The 23,940-nt window shown below is 36.7% G+C and overlaps 1 protein-coding gene across 6 annotated transcripts; it reads right to left on the bottom strand.

The window, feature by feature from the left end:
- Positions 1-2,340: 2,340 nt before the first annotated feature.
- On the bottom strand, positions 2,341-23,451 carry LOC131540116 (cytosolic phospholipase A2 gamma-like). Of its 6 annotated transcripts, XM_058774586.1 has the most exons (17): positions 23,128-23,451; positions 22,711-22,821; positions 22,518-22,589; positions 14,653-14,734; positions 9,244-9,355; positions 7,730-7,872; positions 7,444-7,645; positions 7,247-7,268; positions 7,106-7,144; positions 6,880-7,020; positions 6,511-6,618; positions 5,857-5,982; positions 4,712-4,852; positions 4,317-4,400; positions 4,089-4,267; positions 3,242-3,404; positions 2,341-3,164 (listed from the first exon to the last, which is right to left on the bottom strand). In XM_058774586.1, exons 2-17 carry the CDS (start codon positions 22,814-22,816, stop codon positions 3,004-3,006), a joined length of 1,881 nt encoding a protein of 626 aa, XP_058630569.1. In that variant the 5' UTR covers positions 22,817-22,821; positions 23,128-23,451; the 3' UTR covers positions 2,341-3,003. The 6 variants fall into 6 exon arrangements, with proteins under 6 accessions (XP_058630569.1, XP_058630567.1, XP_058630568.1 ...); XM_058774584.1 differs by lacking the exon at positions 7,247-7,268 and having other exon boundaries at positions 7,106-7,211; XM_058774585.1 differs by lacking the exon at positions 7,247-7,268 and having other exon boundaries at positions 4,089-4,243; positions 7,106-7,211.
- Positions 23,452-23,940: the final 489 nt, after the last annotated feature.

Raw genomic sequence — 23,940 nt, 5'->3', positions numbered from 1 at the left:
ACTGTGTTTGTTGACTGAGAGCTGAGCAACAAGTTACAAGCTGACTCCTGTCCTGTGAGACTGAAGTTGACAACCATGACCGCAAAAGATGTTGTCATGCCAAGTGAAAGGGTGTCAGGTCTCAAAGTAAGAGGCTATATCTCCTCTGTTGTCCTCAACCTACCCTCTGCCTACACTAAGGTCTCCATTCCAGTGAACCGTACTCACATCCCTACTTGTGACACAGCACAACACTGGAAGCATCTCTCTACAATAATGGACAAAATTCTACCTCTGTAGGATTGTGCGGTTGGTCTCCTGATAGGCTACAGCTGTCCAAAGGCTTTGGCACCAAAACAGGTGATTTTAGGAGGAGACGATGAACCTTATGCAGTCAATGCAAACCTAGGATGGAGCGTTGTTGGACGCCTGTCTTCACACCATGAATCACAAAGCTTCAACACCATCTGCCATAGAGTCAGCATTAAAGAGCTCCCTCCAGTGACCCCAGCATATGTTATTAAAGTATTGGAGTCTGACTTCAAAGATGCTGGTGAAGATAATAAAACTGTGTCACAGGATGACATCCTCTTCTTGACCAAACTGCAGCGAGGCATAAGGAAGAATGACAGCGGGCATTACGAGATGCCTCTTCCCTTCAAAAGGAGACCTCATTTGCTTAACAATAAGCAGCTTGCCATCGTAAGGCTCAATCATCTTAAAAGGAAATTGCTTAAAGATGAAAAGTACAAGGAACACTATGTGAGGTTTATGGAAGAGGTCATTGAAAGAGGTGATGCAGAAGAAGTGCATGATGAAGGAAAGGATGGAGAGAAGTGGTACATCCCTCATCGTGTATCACCCTAAGAAGCCAGACGAGCTCCGTGTTGTGGGCCAATTAGATTGCAAATGTGTATTCGTTAATTTATAGGCTTGTTATGGGCATTTATATACAATTTGCAGGTAGATGTCTAATGTTTGTTTGTTTGTTTGTTTTTATTCAGCTTTTACAGTATTTTTTTGGAAGATTAAATCCTTTATAAACATCAGTTCCTGAGAGTAAAGTGCATCTGTTCAGCTGGGAATGCTACAAAAGAGATTCGTTCAAAAACTCTGGACGAAACAAGTCTTCATTCATTTATTTCAAATGATTTTTTACGTAATGAATTCACTTAAAGTAATAAATTATATATTTTTAAATAGACTAATTTATAACATTTTAGACATTTATAAATAGACTCATTTCTGACATTAAAACATTTTGTCAGAAACTCAAGTAAATTTGCCTACATATTATTTTGTTTGGTTGTCTAATGTTTTGTTTTCAGAATCATGGGAGAACCATAATCTATATTCTAAAAATATATTTTCCAGAATCATAGCTTAAAAAATACATAGGCTAATATATCTGGCATCTAACTAATATTATTAGTACAGTTTCTAATACACCCTGCCCCCCCCCTCTTTTGGTTCGTTCTGCGATCCATGTGTCTCCTCACATCATGGAGTTTGAGGGCTGCTTCAGACAGAAACTTGTGTTGTCCACACTGAGCGGAATTAGTGAAAATACAGAGTTCCAGAGTTCTGGGTTCGGTGCTCCTGAGTCCATCTGCCACCCCATCTCCTCCAAAATCTGGAGTGCCCCGCGTATTTATACATCCTCTGATATATCGATGCGGTCAGCCGTTCCATTTTACTTGGTAGCGAAATCTGAGAGGAGGCAAAAATAGAGCGCCAATTCGGATGGAGATGATAAGCCACTGAAGACTCTACTGCTGGGGGTCCAGCCAACCCCAGCTCTCTCATCCCTTGAATCTCCAACATGCAATGGCCCTTGGTAGTGAGCTTGCTCTTAAAGGGGCTAGACCAGTAATGGCACATTTCCTTCATGCCAGCGGAGTCATAGCCGGGATTTCAAATATGAAATTTAAGCTAAGGTGAACAGCTTTGGAATATTTGGTATTTCCCCATTCAGTTAGATAGATGCTCGAGAGGTGTTTCAAAGATGGCCACCGAGTGAAATGACTTGCCATTTGTTTCCACTCTTCTCAACACACACTACACATAATAAAAATGGATATCCATATATCCATATGGTGGACTGGATTCAACACGGATGCGCTACGAAAGAACAGGCAAAATACGAAGGCGAAAAAATGATCTTACATAATGACCACAAGAGGGATCTAAAGTCCAGCTTTCTTAGCTTGGACACCATAGATTGGAGATTCTCCAGAAACACGTGTCTCCTCGCATCATGGAGTTCGTAATTATTTTACAATAATGAGCATTTGTGCTGTGAAATTACATGACCAGCACAAAACCTTATTTTAGAGAACAGTTTATTAATTCATTGGAACAGATGCCATCATAGTTGTGATCATGTCTGTGGTATGGTTGACTTGATTATTAATGATCATCTATTTATTGCTTAATGAAAGTCAAGCATGAAGGAACATACAGAAACATGCAGAAGAGTGTTTACAATATTAAACCGAAAAGAGCTGCGATTGGCTGATAAACCTCATCCTCAAATCGGTCTGAATAAACATGGTGTTAAAGAAAAGCCTAATTAAAAGTTAAGTCAACAACTCACTTAGATGTACGTCAAGTCACATTCAGCCTTGAAATGACTTGAAAACACTTTCTTAAAGCGTTTTAGATAATCAGCTTGGTGAAATGACACAATGTTTACTGAGCTTTGATGACTGATGATCTGATAATAAGTTGACTATTGAAAATAACAGCTGAATATAGCAGTTAACCAATATGCATGGAGTATGAAATGATTTATAGTTACCTATAATTTTGGAATAAATGTAAATATGCTTGAAAAGCACTAAATTGATGAGAAATATACTTTGTTTTAATAAACAGCATTAGTTAGTTGCTGGTGTTGTTGTTTTCTCTTTGATAGTGTAAGTAATGTCCATTTATTTAACCTAAAATATGTCAACAAAGTGACAAATGGTATGGAATTTACTTACACACACACACAAAGCATTAAAAACAAACAGTAAGGACTTATTTCCTTTTTTGCCCAACAGCAGCACCAATCTGCTCCAGTAGTTTCTCTCTGTTGTTTGAGATGTTTTTTCCAGCGACCTCCATAAGATCAGTGATCATCTCAGCGCTGTAAGGACCTTGAAAGGTGCTATATTTTTTTCTCCAGCCCTCAATATCATCTGAAGAAAGAGTAGAACACTTAAATGAAAATATAGATGATGTTTCATTTTTATTCAACTAGACAATCTTTACTTGCCTCCACAGTTGACCACATTAAACAGAGGGATGTGAATCACAGTTGGAGCATTTTTTTCTTTGAACACATAGAAGTCCTTCGGGTTCTGTGAGTCCTCACTGGGAATATGTTTAGGGAAATTGATCTTTAGATTCTTGCACACATCAGCAGCTTCTCTCAGTGTCTGCAGTGGAAAAGCATAACAGTATCAATTCATTAAAACGGTGAGAGAAACATTTCACTTGAAATTAAAGTTGTTATTCACTGAAATCATAAGGTTGAGATGAATGGGAATGCTAGATTAATATTAAATCATATGCACGTTTAAATGGTTTTCTTTCTTGTTTTTCATCTGTTTAAATGATACACAGCTTTTGTAATTATCTGTCAATGTTTTTTTAAGGTTAGTGTGAACTCTAGTGGTCATGATGAATGTTATGAGGAAAAAGCAGCATGATTATTCCTGTTTTCTACTGAAGAACAAAAGTATGTGGCCGAGTGAGCTCAACGCGCTGCAACTTCAGAAAACACATGCAAATAGAAAAAGCACCTGCAAATCAACTTCATCAACTTGACAACACACATGCTGAAAATGCTCACAAATTTTATTTGCAGCGCGTTTCTTTGTTTGGTTGTGTTGTGAGCATTTGCAGTTGTGAGCAAATGCAAATTTGCATTTGTGTTGTAAAATTGACAAAGTTGTTTTTTTAATTTGCAGGTGGTTTTTCTATTTGCAGCACGTTGAGCTCTCTCGGCCACCGTACAAAAGTCATATGGGTTGGAAACTACATGAGGGAGAGTAAATGATCATTTATAGGTGATTATTTCTTTAACTTTTATTATAGTATGTGCTATGTGTGTATAAGACCGTGAAAGGATCGCCATCACTGAAATCCAGGGAAATTATGAGATCAGTGTGTCGTTCTTCTCTCAGCACTGAGAAGTAGGGTGAGTTTAGCAACAGTCCGGCATCTTCATAGTCTCTTGTCTCGCTTTCCAGAAGAGTAGAAGGCACAGTTTCATCTGAGGGATCACAGCATGAAATAACTTTATTTTTCACACTGAATTGCAAATTTACAAATGGGTCTGTTCTCACCATCCATGTTGTGGAGAAAGTCATAATTCCTGCCCCAGATCCAGTGAGCCATGCGTTCACAAATGCGTGTCCACATCTTTACATCTGTAAACAAATGCACAGTGGTTCTTAAATTTAGTAAATGATATTGTTTTATATTCTATATATTGTTTTTCAGCTGATTATATGTTTTTTGGAAATTATTATTATTTTTTTTACATTAGTTTCATCAGCTTTATGCTTTAAATACGACATAACTGGTCATCTAAAGAAAAGGTTATTTTGTGGCATCAGTCTGTTTTGGAAGCTTTATGAAATCTCAGAGTAAAGCAATTTTAAGTTCACGCACATTAATCTGATTAGAAAATCAAATACATTGTACAAATCAAATAGACTATACAGACAATTCAACCTACCGGTCCAGGAACTGAAACAATGACTCAAATGATTACACACATCTTCAGTGCGTTGCTTCATATAGCGTTTTGCATCTTGTTTATCAGCAAGATTCAGTTGTTTTATAGGAAAAATCAGCTGATGTTTGCCTCTATCGAGCTCTGTAACAGAGGGAAACATGCATTATTAAGTTTTTGTTATCTGGCAACATGCGACTGTAGTGTGTGTATCTTGTTTAAATTAGTTTACAGTTTTGCAGTTTCATCAATTATTATTATTATTTTTTTTATGTTTTACAGTTTTTTTTCCCCCTGAAAATCCAGGAGAGCTTGATACATTTTAAATATAGGTATACGGGGCCTAAAATTAACACTCGCCAAGCGGCAAATGCGAGTAAAAATCAACGTTGGCGAGTATGTGTAACAGTGTCAGTCGCCAGTTGGCGGGTAAAACTTTTCCGAAATATAACAATGCAATGTAGTGGGAACAACAGACAGTTTTAAAAGAGATTAGCTGTTTCTGACGTAAGCGAATAAAATAATATTTTCCGTAAACAAGATCATCGTGATGATCACATACACACAGCAAACTGCGTATGTGTGAAACAGGCGTAACATAATGGCTTGCTCTGTTTGCCGAAAACATGCAAAGGACAAGAATCTCAAAGTTTTTTAGGGACAAAAAAAAAAAAAGAAAGAAAGATAAATCAATAAATCTGTTTGTTGTTTCTTTCTTGTTAGTAAAATAAAGGACAAATTAAATATGTTTAGTCATTATAGTAGTAATGACTGCCTGTTTTTGTCACCGGCCATTGGCAGGTGTGGCAAAAAGTTAGTTTTAGGATCTATAGGTATATGTGAAATGCAGCCTTTTTATTTCAAATTGTATTTTCTGCCTTATTTTCTGTCATTCTACCATTCAAAATGATCTGGGTGATCTAGGACACTACAACCTTCTGAAGCGATTGTACATCTGTCTCTCACAGTTTTGATTTATTTGGCATCAAATTATCCTCACTGTGTTCAATAGACCCTGTATTTTTTTCTGGCCACTTATGGTTATTAAGAAATAATAGAAATATATATTCACTGCAGTAAATGTGATAGACTCTAAAATGAACAAACAAGCAAAAATCTCCTCTAAATGAATTCTAACACACTCTTACCATTCAGTGTTTTTCTGATGGATTCATCAAGAGCAGAAGGATCTTCGTCATTCAAAACACAGAGATTCATGTCCACAAGATCCATGAACACCTGTAAACACTTTTCTACAGGTGGGGAGTTTGGGTCTTTGAGACAAAACACACATTGAACAAACATGAACACACTTCAAAACATTTGAATGTAAGTGCTTTCCACCCCCAAATTCATCATGTTCAGATATCAGGAGTTTCCCACAAGCAAACATACACACAACATTGTCCCATATAAGATGCTTTGATTTGAAGCTAAAATGAATTTGATGACATTTTCGTGATCTATTCGGTAACACTTTACAATAAGATGCATGAGAAATATGTTACAGTATTTATTAAGTTAGTAATGTTAGTAAAAATACAACAGTTCATTGTTAGCTCATGTTAGCTCAGGTCCATTAAATAATATTAAAGATACAACTTTTGATTTTAATAATGTATTAGTAAATCTTGCAATAAACATGACCCAAGACTAAATGCTTTAGAAATATTTTTTTTCATTGTAAAGTGTTACTATATATTTATACCTATCAACTGATATGGAATTAATTATGGGTTATTAACGGTATTTAAAACCAGATTAAAGATAATCATCATCATAGCTCATCTTTTACTTTTCACCTTTATTGTGTTTAACACGTTTCCTCATTGCCTCAAATGCACCATGTATTTTTTCCCAGAGGAATTTCTTAATCTCCTTTCCATCAGCTAAAGCGCTGCCACACAGAGCTGCAGAAAACACATTCACATTTTACAGTGTTTTCAATACATGAAACAAAAACATATTACTTTTAAAACTAAATGTGTAATATAACAGTCAAATGCATCAAATGGTCATTTGAACCCTTATATTGTTCATAAGAAATTATATTTTTTTCACACATTTCACTGTGTAATGAGAAGGTTTATGTTGTAAAACAGCAACTCCCTGTGCTGCTAAAATGTAATATTGAAAATATTTTTAAACTCTCCTGTGACAAAGTTTGTTACCTTGCAGGTACAGCATGTCAAATTCATCCTGCTGTTTTTTCTTGGAGCCGTTGTCAAACTGGCTGCCGAAGCTGGAGGTTTCCACAAATGCTCCAGTGAGGGAATAACCTGCTTCATGTGGACTGATCTCAAACCAGGAGTCTGCAGACAGAAAACACCTCCATATAACAGCTGTGATGAGCACATTAACTAACTCTAATTCTTTCAGAAGCAGACCAACACAGACCTTTCTCCTCCTTGCATTGTTTGCATTGTTTGTCGATCACTGTGTAAATGGGAAACGGGTCTTTACTGAGATGGTCCCACTGATCTGAGAGTTTGCATTCGTCAATCTGAAGAGAATATAAAACATCTCAGAGAAACTTACAGAATCCATAGTCCATAAGCACCTGCAACTCAACAGAAAAGATAATGAGTGAATCACCAATTCAATCTCAGCTATGCTTGAGTTCAGTTTAGTTAAATTCAGATTAGCCTTTAAATTTCAGATTTTCAATGTGGTCTTAGACTTTCGACCCCTCTGCAGGTGTGTATCCTAGCAGAGGATGGTGTATAGTTACAGACCTCTTTCACGTATGTTGTGACGACTATTGCTGCCCAGAAATCAGTCAAGCTGAAGAAGTCTCTCTCATTGTAATATTTCTTCAGTTTGGCCAATGCGTCTCCCCAGCTGACTCCTGGTCCGCTGAGTCTCTTGATGATTCTGTCTTTCACGGTCTCTAGTTTGGTGGACCAGTCTGGTTCTTGGTATAAGGAGGCCATGCACCTTCAGAGAAGAACATACTGCTCTCATTTTTGACATTCAACCCAATTCAATCTCTGTGTGTTTGTTGTTTCTCAGGGTTCGTACCAGGTGGATCCAGAGACTCCGCTCAGATAAAGGATGCAGTCCAGAAGACCTGCTTTATCAAGCTGAACCAGGGATCCCAGCAAACCCACCATGGCTCTTTGTCCTCCTCCAGAACCCAGTAATGCAATGTGTGGCGCCTCATCCTGAAACGCACACAGTTTGACTTGGGAAACAGGGGCGTAGCACCAAATGTTGGGCCCCGGTCACACAACCAAGGGAGTGGGCCCATCACAACACAACACTTCATCAATCATGCTAATAATAATAATCAGTATATCATTATGCCCCCGCCCCCCTCGCCAAGGACCCTGTTACTCAGTTCCACTATTACCCCCTGTCTGACACCCCTGTTGGGAAACATTTGATACTCATCAGCAACAACACCATTTGTTGGTCATTTCAAGAAAGAATAGCCTGGTAGATATATTACGAGTGTAATGTACCTCAGTTTCAGTTCAATTCAGTCATTGTTCTGTAAATGGATGGTATAGCAGGGGTTGGAAAACACTAAACAACTGCCTCTTTTTTTTATTAAACAGTGGTTTATTTAACAAAATATGGCTCTGTCTTAAGGATGAAAAATCTACCTCAGCTAATGCTGTAAACTATGTACAGAGCACAATTACTTGCCCATTACAATAGATTAAAGGTTACAATTAACAACAAAGCCCAAACTATTAATTCAACTAAAAAAAACTTTATTTTTAGGTGATATAATAATAAATGCTCAATTTAAAAAAAAAAAAAAAAAAAGAAACTGTATGCAAATGTGATGTAATGTAAATTTAATATGCAATGAATGTAAGGCAGCTTTTACAGTAATTTATAAAAGTATATAAATATCTCTATACTCCAATTCATTGTTGAATTATAATCATTTACACAGCGGCTGTCATTACTTGTTTTCATTACAGATTTGTTTAAAAATACATTAAATTATTAAGTCGTCACTAACCGGTTAAGTAAAATATAGCGCATATATTTAGTGAAATGCTCTTCTCTAGATTCAATTTCACTAGCTGGGCTGTGGATATATTAAATGACTTTCCTGAGGTAAATGTGATGCTACTTGACGTCGTTTACAGAGTGATTTCTTTTCCGCGGTAAAACAGTGATTGCGGGATTAGTTTATTTCCTGCTGTAAAGAGTGAATGATCGCCACACGTTAACTTGTGCTTCCCTTTCTATACAGTGATATGTCACGTCACATGAAAGAGCATCGAAACGTCATTTATTGTTTGAATTTCCGGTAAAATGGACAGAATTGGGGGAAAAAAAACGACTTTGTTTCTTGTTGAAAGTTACAAAACACAAAGCTTATTGCGCCTAGATTATTAGACGGGATTTAAGAATCAATATCAGATTGTTAGAATGAAGAAATATATGCGAGTGTTACGCAGCTATATTTGTTCGCTACACATGCATGCGTACAGAATCGAACCAGGCCTACCAAAATTTCCGGTACGTTACACTGCTAGTAGACTAGTAAATACATTAAGTATAAGATGTTTTACCTTACTGCAGTGTATCTTAAATTTCTGCAGGCTTTGAAAAACAGTTTTTCTCCTTTTGACTACAAACTCTTCTTCCTTCGTATGTAGAGAGTGTGCGATTCTCACCTCCCCACTGAAATGGAGACATAGACAGACATGATATTTTGTTTATTTCATTATATTACATTTGAATACAATTTACTCTGATGCAGGCCCGGCGCCAGAGGGGCCGGGGGCTTGGCCCCCCCACCACGGACATTCCTTGTGCCCCCCCTCCGGACCGAGGGGGATGGCTGGACTTTAGTTTAGCATGTATAATGGTCTAACTCATAGTGTATAATCAGGGGCGTCATGCACTCATTATTTTTGAGGGGGCACGAGTTGGTGGGGGGGGGTCACCACGTGGCACACAGCAGCCACAACAGCACTTATGTTTTATTTATTTTTTCCTTTTTATTCGAAACATTCACAAACGCATTAACTATATCATGAAATATCTTGATTCTCACCTTTATAGATTATGTTGATAGTGGGCGATGGTCAAAGTAACCTAATAATGTAATCTATTAACTATATGCATAAAAACATGTCTGTTTATGGGTGTCATGCCATAACATATTTTTAATACGACTGACTTTATATTTAATGTGAATATAACATTGAAAGTTAATGTGAATGAAAACATTGCAAGTTAGGCTACTAATCATAACATTTTGATTGTACAGAAAGAGAGCAAAGTACAATTACATTATCAAAGAACATTTTCACTGACAGTCTAGAGTTCAAGCGCTCTCAAAAACTCCCATTAAAATCACTGAAGCTGTTTACACTATGAAATCAATATCTTACAGATTCGTGCACACATTTTCACTTTGTTGTTTCTGACGAGAGAATTCGCCAGAAAGAGTTCTTCAGTCAGAGAGCGAGTGAAGAAAACACCAGCATTTTAGCGATGACTCATCTGAACACCTCTGATTGGTCTTTGCATTCATAAGCTCAACAGCATCGCGTGTGATTGGTTATAATGCGCAGCACTGTAAAAATGTGTATCTGGCTGAGCAGCAGCAAGCGAATGCAGATTTTAATTTAGCAGCTGATGATATGATGCACTGCATGTTCTAATCACGCCGGTGATTAGAAAAAAAAAAAATTAATCTGCTATTTTTTGTCTTTTGGAAGCTGCATTCAAAATCCACTTGGCTCAAAAATTTGAGGGGGCACCTGCTCGGCAACCGAGCCTGGTCCAAACGCAGGATTTAGGGAACGGTTATTAATTATTTGTATTGTCTGCCATTGCAAATCATGCACCTGCTTGTTTTTCTGTTTAATTTAAGTGTTAGTGAATTATTGTAAAGTGTTACCCAAATAGCCTAAAGCATTTTGCGCGTTTACTTGAAACCAACCATCCCCCCGATTCGGCCCCCCCATGAAATATAAAAGCCCCCCCAAGCCAGGCCTGCTCTGATGTAAATTATGGCTCGTTTCCACTGAGCGGTACGGTTCGGTACGGTTCGGTACAGTACGGTACGCAATTATTTCCGTTTCCACTGTCAGAAGTTGTGAATGGTACCAAAATAGCGAACCGTACCACTTTTTTGGTACCCTTCCGTTGGGGTACCTAGCACAGCAAAGGGTACCAAAAGGGTGGAGCTAAACTCACTGCAGAACGTTGATTGGTTGACTAGAATTGTCACTTTTGCGTGATACAAGGGGATAAAGCTTCTCCTTCAATCGTTCCGCTCTGCTGTGTTCGGCTTATTACTTCAGAGTGCGCAAACACACAAAAACATTTAACAGCGTATTTCATAATTTTATATTTTCACACAGACAAGCCGTTTCTTAATATGCGTTCTTGTCTGTTCTTGGTGAAATGTCATTGCCCAAAAACCCACGTAATTTTCTAAATATACTGTTATAGTGTCATGAAATGTAGTTTTAAGAGTTTTTCAGGCGAGAATGTAATTGTTTAAAACTCAAATCTGTGGTTTATTTGTAAAGATAGCACCTATTTGAAAATTTGCTATGCCGATTTCGGAGCTCCATGCGATCACCGGGCGCTCAGCTCATGTATCCGCCTCGAGCAGCCTTAGCTCGGCTAGTCCTTCTGACAAATGCCGCTGGCTCTGATGTCTCTGTTGTGATTAAACATGAGATACAATTCGTTTTGGGTATATTTAACAGGCATTCGTGGTCTCATGAATCTATGATTTGTTCCTGGTCATATCGTTTTGGCTGAACATAAAATTATGTTTAACTTTATATTTATTTTGAACTTTACAGTATAACGTTACAGTGCTGACTTTGTAGCATATGTTTGACTGAATTGTTTGCTTCTGTCTTTATTTCCTCTTATATAAGCCTCTTATACTTTGTACTTATACTTTTATAATGGCTATCATTGTTCATTAAAACTGACATTACAAAGAGAGGCAGAGTTGTGCTTATTGTCGCGTTTTATCGTCGATCGCTACTTTCCGGCATACACCACGCCTACCAAGTAAGGGTACTGTTGGCAGTGGAAACGCAAACCTGATCAGGGTTACCCATACCGAATTGTACCGAACTGTACTGTACCGTACTGCTCAGTGGAAACGAGCCATTATGAACAGATCGCAGAATGATCAAGATTGTAATAGACATGTGCATAACTGCGTTTATGCTGTATTTATGTACAATTGCAATCGAAATTATTCAACCCCCTGGAGACTGTAATCATTTACAAATGTAAGCTTTTCTAAAGATCCAGAATATTTTTTTTAATGTATCTATAACAGTTTAGCAGCAAATTAAAAGTGATAATGTCAATAATGTAATGTTTTTGAACACTAGACAAGCATGGCGAAGAAGAACATAAAAGGTCAATTTGAATATGCATTCAATTCATTTGGATAGACCTGTGGAGTTCTGGAAGAACATTTTTATGGAGTGATGTGAATCAATTGGACCCAACTTTTTGGACCCATGAATCAGCATATCTGGTGCAAAAAAAAGGCAAAGCTCATGAGCAGAAGAACACCATCTCCACGGACAAACTTGGAGGTGGACCAGTCTGGTTAGAGGTGTTTTGACGTGTGGAAATCTTCACTGCATGAAGGACACCATGGGTTCTTTTAAGTATCAGGCCATTTTAGCAAGAATTGTGATGCCTTCAGTGCAGAGACTGAAGCTTGATGATCAATGGACTCTCCTGCAAGACAGCCATCCCAAAGTACACATCCAAATGTACTTATGTTTGGTTCAGAGATCAGTTGTAGAATTGTTCAGTCTTCAGATTTAAATCTGATTGAAAATATTTGGTGGCAACATGAAAACCAAACATCATCAGTGATCTGGAAGCTTTTTCAAGGGAGGAATGGGCCAAGTTTGCAGTAGAGAGGTGACAGAAGCTGCACTTCAAATTTAAAATTTGCACAAAAGTTTACTGTTGGTGGTTGAATAATTTTTTCAATTAGATTTAAATTTTTCATCAACTTTATGTTCTCAGTCACTCACATGTGTGTTAATAAACTTTCTCTAATAGCTTTCTGATGCTTTGGTTGAATTGTTTTGTTTTATATTATTGAATTTTTTGCAGGTCAAGGGGGTTGAATAATTTTGATTGCAACTGTATAATGCTGGAATCGGAGCAGGATTACAGACCTTTCCTGGAGTATGGATGCACTCATCTGTAAATCAATAGAGTCAACATTAAAGTTACACAATCCTACCTGAAATGTCAATTATTAAACCACTGTTTTTTAAAAAGTTGCTAAAAGTGGTCGTTAGAGACTTTACTGCACTGTAACTTAAAAAATGTTTTACCAGATTCAGCAGATTTTTGAGTTTGCTCAACTTGTTTTTGTGGGAGATTCTCACATTTTTGTTGTATAAACTTAAAACAACAAGTTGAGAAAACTCAAAAATCTGCTGAAGTTTGTTGCCTTAAAATTTTAAGTTGGATCAACTTTTTTTTTTTACAGTGTGTGTAAGTCATTGGTTTTGGCCAAGTTTTATTTAGAATTAAAGCTCATTATTGAACAATGCTGGATTAATTTACATTTATATTACATTTACATTTAGTCATTTAGCAGACACTTATCCAATGCAATTTACAAATGAGGACAATAGAAGCAATCAAACCAACATCATTTATGCTTTTAATTGCTTGTAGTAAAAGCTTTAAAATGTATACTCACTATTCTTGTATAGTCTTGTAAAAACCTGAGATTCACCGATAACAACAGCAGTTGTTGATCGTGCAGATAATGCTCTTTTATAGGACTCTATATTTCATCATAAGGGGTGGAGATGATGAACATGGACTTCAGACAATAGAAAAACAAAAGCTCTTCCATCGAATTTCTTGTAACAGGAAGGGAGGGTGGAGCGAAAAAGCTTAATGTGAAAACATGGTAAATTGTTTCTCAAGGAAAGTCATATTTATTCCATGATTGTGATTCTGTGTCATTCTTTACAGTATTGTTTATAATAAAGTTTACTTGTAATTTAATATTGATGCAATAATAATTTTATATCTAATATATTATAATATTAAATTGTATAGTAATTATAATATTTAGCATTTAATTAATAATAATAATATTTTTATATTGTAAACAACAACTTAATAATTGATAATATAATGACTAATTACTAATTGATATATAATGACTGATATAATTATTGGTGCATGAATGTCAGTGTTCATATAAATATGTAGTTTTTCCAAGCAGTCCACAAATGTGTGGTTTTTCAAAGAATCTGCTTACAAATTTGGAATTTTCTCTTACCTTCCTTCTTCTTAATTAAGAAGATTTAAAGGAGTCCAGAGTTAGTTAACCCAAACTAAAACTAAAATAAAGAAATAAAGAAATTACTTGAAATAAAATAAGAGCAAACTAAAATATTAAAATTAATTATAAAATACACAATTTGTCTTTTATAAAAAATTTTTATTTCAGCTAGTTCTTATTTTAATTTAACTAAATAAAATAAAATAAAAATGAAGTAAAAATGAATAAAAATAGACATATACAATAAAACAATGACATAATAAAAATGACAAAACACAACACAATTACTAAAACTTTAAAGTTAAAAAGAAATTAAAATGATATCTCAATGATACTAAAATAGCACAAGTGTTATTTGATATTGTATTTATTTGCTAAAAAAAAGTAGAGTCCATATGTGTTTGTTTAAACCATGTTTACTCTTATGTGCTCCTTGATATAGTGTATATATGATTTCAGCAGTTGTTCTGTCATCATTATTGGAGTTGTAAGGAGCTGAGGGTCAATATCAGCCTCCTTGCCGTAGAAGCAAACCTTCTTTTCTGGAAACAATCTCATTATGATACCACATTACTGACTGATGCTCTCACTTGCTCTGCAGTTTCACTTATGATTTTATGGTATTTTTTGTGAAATCCTTTCTCTTAGTATAGCTTGCCTTATGCAGTGTGTCTGACAAATACAGTGAAGCTTTCTGAGAGGAAGGGGAAGTTCAAGTGTTGAAACTTGGTCTGGAAAGTCTAGAGAGAGAGGAACAGCAAAAAAAGAACAGATAAAACGGCACTTTTAATACAGTAGATGAATTGGGAAATATCTGCACTTGGGAAAATGTATTTGCTTATCCAAATGAAGGGTGTATATGTAATAGTTTAAAGAGGCATTGCTTATTTTACATGCCTGCTTTGATGCTGAATTATCCAAAGAGTCTCAGTCGATGTGTTTTAATGCAATGGAAAAAGTCTATTTTGAAATGCAAATTAAATCACATCTCACATAAGACTCATGGACTATTAGATTTTTGTTAATCATTATATGTAGTTTTGAGTTAAATATTTGTAATATTTTATGATTATTGGTGTTCGTGTGCTACTTTAAACACAAAGGCGATTCTTGTTAAATGCAATAAAGTGTTAATGCAGCCCAAACACTTGAAGATCAAAGTTCAATGAGGAAATGCCACATTAAAATATATTCTTCTTGTCTCCACAAGCACACAGATTTGTGTCCCTGAACACATACTAACCAGAATTCACTGTAAAGTCATAAAAGGTTTATAATAAATGTCACGTTTGAGTATTATTGACATTGTGTATTATTAACAATTACCTAAATTTTAAATAATATGCCAGTGTAAATAAATGTTTTGCCTTTGTTATGGTATTTTATCTCAGAGTTTGTTAAATAAATTTGAAAACAAATCATACACTAAATGTTACGTGACGTGACTTATCCAAGCAAGTTAAATAAATAAGTGCAAATAAATGAGATCAAATCCAATAATATATATATATATATATATATATATACAGTATATATATATGAAAAATAAATAAATAGATAAATAAATAAGAAATCAACCAAGTAGTACAGATATTAAATCACTAGACATTAAATTGTAAATATAAATGTATTTACATGTAAAAGAATATATATATATATATATACAGTGAGGAAAATAAGTATTTGAACACCCTGCTATTTTGCAAGTTCTCCCACTTAGAAATCATGGAGGGGTCTGAAATTGTCATCGTAGGTGCATGTCCACTGTGAGAGACATAATCCCAAAAAAAAAATCCAGAAATCACAATGTATGATTTTTTTTAACTATTTATTTGTATGATACAGCTGCAAATAAGTATTTGAACACCTGAGAAAATCAATGTTAATATTTGGTACAGTAGCCTTTGTTTGCAATTACAGAGGTCAAACGTTTCCTGTAGTTTTTCACCAGGTTTGCACACACTGCAGGAGGGATTTTGGCCCACTCCTCCACACAGATCTTCTCTAGATCAGTCAGGTTTCTGGCCTGTCGCTGAGAAACATGGAGTTTGAGCTCCCTCCAAAGATTCTCTATTGAGTTTAGGTCTGGAGACTGGCTAGGCCACGCCAGAACCTTGATATGCTTCTTACAGAGCCACTCCTTGGTTATCCTGGCTGTGTGCTTCGGGTCATTGTCATGTTGGAAGACCCAGCCTCGACCCATCTTCAATGCTCTAACTGAGGGAAGGAGGTTGTTCCCCAAAATCACGCAATACATGGCCCCGGTCATCCTCTCCTTAATACAGTGCAGTCGCCCTGTCCCATGTGCAGAAAAACACCCCCAAAGCATGATGCTACCACCCCCATGCTTCACAGTAGGGATGGTGTTCTTGGGATGGTACTCATCATTCTTCTTCCTCCAAACACGTTTAGTGGAATTATGACCAAAAAGTTCTATTTTGGTCTCATCTGACCACATGACTTTCTCCCATGACTCTGGATCATCCAAATGGTCATTGGCAAACTTAAGTCGGGCTGGACATGTGCTGGTTTAAGCAGGGGAACCTTCCGTGCCATGCATGATTTCAAACCATGACGTCTTAGTGTATTACCAACAGTAACCTTGGAAACGGTGGTCCCAGCTCTTTTCAGGTCATTGACCAGCTCCTCCCGTGTAGTTCTGGGCTGATTTCTCACCTTTCTTAGGATCATTGAGACCCCACGAGGTGAGATCTTGCATGGAGCCCCAGTCCGAGGGAGATTGACAGTCATGTTTAGCTTCTTCCATTTTCTAATGATTGCTCCAACAGTGGACCTTTTTTCACCAAGCTGCTTGGCAATTTCCCCGTAGCCCTTTCCAGCCTTGTGGAGGTGTCTCTAGTGTCTTTGGACAGCTCTTTGGTCTTGGCCATGTTAGTAGTTGGATTCTTACTGATTGTATGGGGTGGACAGGTGTCTTTATGCAGCTAACGACCTCAAACAGGTGCATCTAATTTAGGATAATAAATGGAGTGGAGGTGGACATTTTAAAGGCAGACTAACAGGTCTTTGAGGGTCAGAATTCTAGCTGATAGACAGGTGTTCAAATACTTATTTGCAGCTGTATCATACAAATAAATAGTTAAAAATCATACATTGTGATTTCTGGATTTTTTTTTAGATTATGTCTCTCACAGTGGACATGCACCTACGATGACAATTTCAGACCCTCCATGATTTCTAAGTGGGAGAACTTGCAAAATAGCAGGGTGTTCAAATACTTATTTTCCTCACTGTATATATATATATATATATATATAAATAATACAATACATTCATATATTTTTTTATTATATTTAATTTTATTGTTTTATTTAATATTTATATTTAAACTTTTAAATTTAATATATTTTTGAATTTATAAAAGCATAAATTGGAATCATTTAAAATGCCTTTCAACAGTTTGTCTCTAGTAGGTACTGCCTCTTCAAGTAGGCGTGGCTGATCCAAAGGTGGGACTACAGCTACAAAGGGGTTAAATAGAAGGTCTGTACCTAACCCCACCCTTCCGCCTACTTTTGGCATAAGCTCCTCATACTTTCACAAAGGTGAAACATCAAATGACCTCAAGAGGGCGTTTATAATTATTATTATTATTGATGTTGTTATAATTACACTTACCGTACCATGCACACACACACACACACACACACGTTTGTTTCTGTGAATTGTGGTCTTTCCATAGACTTCTTTTACTTTTATACTGACCAAACAATCTTTTTTATCCCCTAACCCAACCCTAACCCTAAATCTACTCCTTACAGAAAACCTGTTTGCATTGTTACACTTTCAGATAAACATTATTTACTATTTTTAATAAAAGATTTTCCCTCGTACAATGTCCAAAAAAACAATGTAGCATAAACAAGAACACACACTGATGGTGACAAGAACTTTGTTTCAGATTTGAGGGAGGGCTTTTAAGATCTATCAACATTACTAATAGAATGGGTAGTTATTAGATGAGGAGTCTGAGATCAAAATTATGACGTTATTGCTTGAGGCAGCACACTTCATGTACTGTTCAATTTTGAGACTTTGGACTATTTTTCTTCCATGTCTTCTTTTGCTATAATGGAAAAGAAATTGCCAAAATATACATTAAGAGGTTTGTTTTAAGCCTACTACCCTCTTCTGTTTGATTCTGTATATTTCTTCTAAATGAACCAAAACAAGCTATATTTAAGCGTAACATTTAAAGGAAAAAAGACTCTTGATGTAATCCATTAATAACTGGGGAAGTTCTGTGGTGATATGCTTTAGTTATATTGTTTATCCTATTCATCTGCAAAGCCTTGTGTCAAATGTATGCAAATTAACACATTTTAATTACTTAATGCCTGATTTGCATATCAATGTGGCGATTCTGATGACGTTATTAATTTTATTGTACTCAGCTGTCGTTCCTCCATTAAGTTAGCTTGTATGCCCATGATATATCTCATTACATGGTAGCTCATGAGTCATAGATGTTAGCAAGACAAATTAACTATAGCTGTGTCTCATTTAGAAGGCTGCGTCCTCTGGAGGTCGCATTCGAAGGCTGCATACGTCATCGAGCCTGTCTCATTTCAGAAAAGCCAGTAGGACACTCCGAATGCGACCTTCTTTCACAGGAATTCGGAGGATGCATGAGGTGTATCCTTCGCTGCTACAGATAACTCACAATTCTTAGCGTTGCCGTAAACAACCGTCATTAATTTGAAAAATGGCGCTGCCTTCCGACACTCTGTGCTACCTCTCAGAATGAGCTACCCATGCCCAATACGCATGCGCAGTACCCTACCCTCTATCTGAAGACCCACCCATAAATTTGAGCTACCCTGTCGGAGTTGTGAACAAGCGCATAAGTAAAATCAATTTAGCTTAATTAAAGTTGTGTTTTTGGGTTAAAGTGAATCTCTCCCAGTAAATATGTAATAATTTCTTCATTGTCTAAAAATTTATAACAACAAAAAAGAGTTTTCTAATGTTATCATGAGGGTGCTTTTCCAAAAAAGTATGCAGTTTTGACGAGTCCTTGATTTACTAAATAAAATTTGTCTTACTAAATAAAATACTTTTTCACTGTACGTCGAATCTTTTACATTAAATGTGATATTTTTTCATTGTCTCTCATGCCAATGCCTAATTTTATCACAAGGGTTTTATTCCCCCTAAAAAGCATGCAGTCTTGACAAACCCGTGATTTAAATAGATCTTGCTAAATTAAAATAGGCCTACTATATTCAAAATCGAATTGCTCCCAGTAAATGGGTGATAATTTCTTCATTGTCTGTGATTTCGATGACCATAACGTTATCAAAAATGTTTTTGTGTTAAGCCCGAGACACACGCCGAAAATCATGCAGTATGTCTTGGGCTTTATAGGTCAACTCTATTACTATATTAAAGTTGTGTGTAATACTGTGCATTTTTACACAAAAAAACTTTTTTTTCTTTTTTTTTTTTTAGTTAGCACAGATTTATTGTATAATTTTTAGTAACGGTTGTGACATAGCCAATGAAAAAAACAAAAAAAAACAATAACTGTCTGTGTGAGTAATCTGTCTGCTTCTGAATTCTACTGTAGATAGTATCATGGAGAGAAGATACGAAGAGGTGATTGCTTTCCTCACTACAAATGTGTACCCAACACAATATAATAAAATGGAACGTCAAAACTTGAGGCGATACTCATCAAAGTTCAGAGTCACAGGTTAGTGTGAAGCAGAGGTGTAAAATACTTGAGTGATTTATATATGTATATATTGGATGGCATGAGGGTGGAAAGGATAGAGTTTTCTTTTAATCCCTTTCCCTGTATTTGTGTGTGTGTGTGTGTGTGTGTATGTGTGTGTGTTTTTGTGACAAGTGAGGATATAAATTTGTATAATTACAAGGGTATGACAGGTATTACAAGGAGAAGGTGGCTTTTCAGGTCATTACCCCATGTCCCCACTTTTCAAAACGCTTATAAATCACACAGAATGGAGTGTATTGAAAATCTGAAATAGCAGAAAGTTTCCTGTAAGGGGTAGGTTTAGGTGTAGGGTTGGTGTAGGGCAATTGAAAATACAGTTTGTACAGTATAAAAACCATTACGCCTATGGAGAGTCCCCACTTTTCACAAAAACAAACGTGTGTGTGTGTGTGTTCCACTGTGCATTTTAAATGTTGTTGTTGCACTAGATGTATGTGTTTAACCTGTGCATTTTGTTTCGTTTTCTCCCTTTAATAAAACTTCTGTATATCTGTTCTACTTTTTTAATACTTGAGTACAATTTAAAGTTGTTCTTTTTTACTTTTACTCAAGTATGTTTTTGGCCAGATACTTATACTTTTAATTGAGTAAAATTTTTGAGTACTTTTTACACCTATGGTGTGAAGGCAGTGCTTTGCAAAAAGTCTCTAAGGTTAATTTATATTACATATTTAGTCAATTTAGTCAATGTTACAGATGGTTTGCTGTATTATGGGAGAAGGAAGGCGGTTAAAACCAAGGACAAATGCAGGGCATTGTTCGATGAATTCCACAGCATCCCTTTGGGAGGCCACAGTGGGGTATTTAAAACTTGCAATGCCTTGTGTGCCAGGTATTATTGGCCAGGGATGACTGTCGACGTTGAGAAATGGGAAAATTAATTATATATACGTTGATTATACGTTGATGAGTTATTGTCACATTTTTGGATGACAAATAAATATGGTTTATTGTTATAGCTTGTACTTAATCATTTTCATGGGCATTATTTGTCATTTTTCTAGGTGAGTGAATGTGACCAGTGTCAAAGGGTGGGAAAACCTCTTATACTAGAGAGCACACTGGAAAGTATTCAGGTATTTCTGCTTTCAAATTGCTAATTTTAAGCATAATGCATTCTAATCTGTAAACTTTTTTTATTATAATTTTTATTGGACTGCTTGCCGTTCTTTTTTTAGGTCTCCTCAGTCTGGGAACTGCTGGGGATTGATTTGACTGGACCACTGCCCAAGACAGTGTACATTTTGACAATAACTGATTATTTCTCAAAGTGGGTGGAAGCTTTCCCCTTGAAGTCCAAATCAGCTGTAGAAGTTTCAAGGCACCTGTGTTCTGTTATTTACAGACATGGTTGCCCAGTCAGGACTTTGTCTGATCAAGGCAGAGAGTTCGTTAATGAGGTGAATCAATATATAACAACTATTATAATGCCTAATTCTCTTTGCAAATAAGTGACCTACCCACATGATTAAATGCAAAATTCTTATATTCTTTCTTAGATAAACAGGTGCCTTTGTGATCTACTATGCATAAAAAGGAGTGTGACAGCTGCCTACCATCCCCAAACCATTGGCTAACATGTGGAGGTCTGTGCGATCCTCCACAGATATTCTTTGCATTACAAGAGATTTATAAGCTGTTTTTTGTGCCCTGGTCATTTTTGACTGGGAACACCACAAGTGTTATGGGGATTTGAGCACAACCTGAGGGTTAAATATTTTCTGTCATGTCATGTGTTATACAATTAGTTAATGATTTTTTTTACAATCCATATTAGGGCTCTCGGAAAACTGGTCTGTTTTTCTTGATGCAGTTTTGTTTTCGTTGCGTTCAAAAATCCACACAACTACTAAATACAGTCCCTTCTTGATGTATGGAAGAGAAGCAAGATTTCCATCTGAAGTACCAGAGGAATTGCCAGCAAGTGTTATTTTTGTCTTTAGACTGACCATTTAGGCTAATACTATTCTTACTTTTTAATCAGTCTATGCATTTACATCAGCTTGAAATGTGGCTCCCATGGATCCATTTTGGGGCTCCCCTAGTTTGAGAAGTCAAGTCACCTTTATTTATATAGCGCTTTTACAATACAGATTGTGTCAAAGCACTTAACAGTATCAAATTGGAGGATAGAGTGTCAGTAATGTATAATGATAAGCAGGGACGTGCACAGGAATTTTGAGGGGCAGTTGCTCTGACCTAAAAAAAGGGCACTCGCCTACCAATATGTGACAATATATGAAGGACTGAGAATAACAGGGTCTTTATTAAAATATATATACACAAAGTAGTAAAACACTGAAATACAGCACTAAATCACCTTAACTACTACTAATAATAACATAGAAAATCCTGACTTGAGTCATGAAAATCCCTACATCAATATCCCTAACAATACCCTATCAAGTCACTGATAGGTTTCTCCAAATTTACATACTAAACATGCAAAGCTTCAAAGGAGAAGCCGGCTATTAGGGGCCATTTCAACAAAAATCTTCAGAACTTCTTTCTTGTCGATTCCTATGTCCTTCTCTATGGCCAGCAGGAGGAGGTCTGACAGCCGCTCTTGACCACACTGATTTCTGAGCCTTGATTTGACCAGCTTAGTGGTATTTATGTTCTGCTCAGGCAAGATCTTTGAAATGACCTCTAAAATAGCCTATGTTTTTTAGATTACAATTATTTAGTATGCAGCTCTTTAACCCTGTACTTTCTAGCATGGTCCTCTCATCTCATATTTGGTGATCATCACTTAGGCCTACCTGATCTATGTGCCTCCTCCTGGTCCACATTTTCCTCACATAGACTGGAGGCTTGTGACTGCTCCTCCTCATCTTAAATGGAATGTAATTATAAAACATTGCCATTAGTAGGCTAAAATATGAGTCTGACTAATTAATCAATTCACATACACAGTGTCATGTCATCTATCACAGTGCAAAGTCTCTGTCTCACCTGCTGGTTGGCTTTTTCGCAGCCAACCCTGCAGTGATGTGCTGCCCTTTGCTGCCTCCCTGAATCGTCTCTCCCTCTCCTGAATCCGCCTCTTTTCAGTGGGCATCTTGGCTTCAAACAATACCCAAAATAGTGATAGGATTTAGGCATTTAACCATTTTGAATAAAATAACTAATGTGATGCATTACTTCCATCATTCATTCTTCTTGCTAAAATGAAATGTGAGAAACTAACTATCAGCAGACATGTAGCTTAGTTTGCTTAATGCCTACCAAAAAAATAGTAGCCTAGCCTAGGCTGCTTGTCTGCAAGCTATCTGTCTGATTATTTAGGCTAAACGTGGCAAACTCATCCTGGATTTATGAAGATTTTAATTCATTTCATAAAACTTGATGATGATCGTCCGTTTGTTATACCTTTCCGACAACGTTAAGTCGTCTCACCCGACAACCGCGACAATCTCCTAGTGCCGCTCATGCAGGCTCAGCTCAGGTGCCGGTCGCGTGCAGCGCTGCAGCCACGTAAACAGAGTTTGCCCTTCCCCTACTGACTTTCACTTTCCCGAATATGGAAGTGAATGAGGCTTTGCGTTTTTTTTTTTTTTTAATCTAGGCTTACGTGAAATTCTGCATCCATTGTACGATTTTTTTTATTTATTTTTTTCCACCTCGGAAGGGCAACGTGAGTCGAGAAGGGTATATGGGCAGTTGCCCGGGCAACCTGAGCAACCCCCCTGTGCACGTCCCTGATGATAAGATTAAACACTCAATTTTCAGTTAAAGGCATTTCATTATTGAATTCAGAGATGTCATTGTCTAGCTCGGTTTAGTTTAAATAGTATCTGTGCAATCAAATCGGCGATAATCGCTAGAAATTAAGTGTCCCCAACTGAGCAAGCCAGAGGCGACAGCGGCAAGGAACCAAAACTCCCTCTGTGACAGAATGGAGAAAAAAACCTTGGGAGAAACCAGGCTCAGTTGGGGGGCCAGTTCTGATCAGTTTTATTATATTTTAGTTATTTTGTTATTTTTGGTTGATATATCTGGGGATATATCTCTGGGGGTCATCTGGGTGTCCTGGTCTCCGCTGACGATCAGGGCTGTAGACATCATCTCTTGGTGCTGATCCACCATCTGACCGGATACGGACTGAGAAACCACTGCCACCTCTACTGCCGCGACATCATTGTAAACGCAACAGAAACAAGCACACAGGCTGCATCCGAAATC

The sequence above is a fragment of the Onychostoma macrolepis genome, chromosome 05 (genome assembly GCF_012432095.1).
Source record: "Onychostoma macrolepis isolate SWU-2019 chromosome 05, ASM1243209v1, whole genome shotgun sequence".
NCBI lineage: Eukaryota > Metazoa > Chordata > Actinopteri > Cypriniformes > Cyprinidae > Onychostoma > Onychostoma macrolepis.
This window is presented reverse-complemented; position numbering and strand designations above follow the sequence as displayed.

What these genes read in the sequence shown, in the direction of transcription:
- LOC131540116 (XM_058774584.1), bottom strand. Translation starts at nt 22,816, where the DNA reads ATGCCCACTGAAAAGAGGCGGATTCAGGAGAGGGAGAGACGATTCAGG. An exon ending in TCACAACATACGTGAAAGAG is followed by an intron (nt 7,212 to 7,443) that starts GTCTGTAACTAT and finishes TATTCTCTTCAG; the next exon opens with ATTGACGAATGCAAACTCTC. An exon ending in CATCAGAAAAACACTGAATG is followed by an intron (nt 4,853 to 5,856) that starts GTAAGAGTGTGT and finishes CCTCTGTTACAG; the next exon opens with AGCTCGATAGAGGCAAACAT.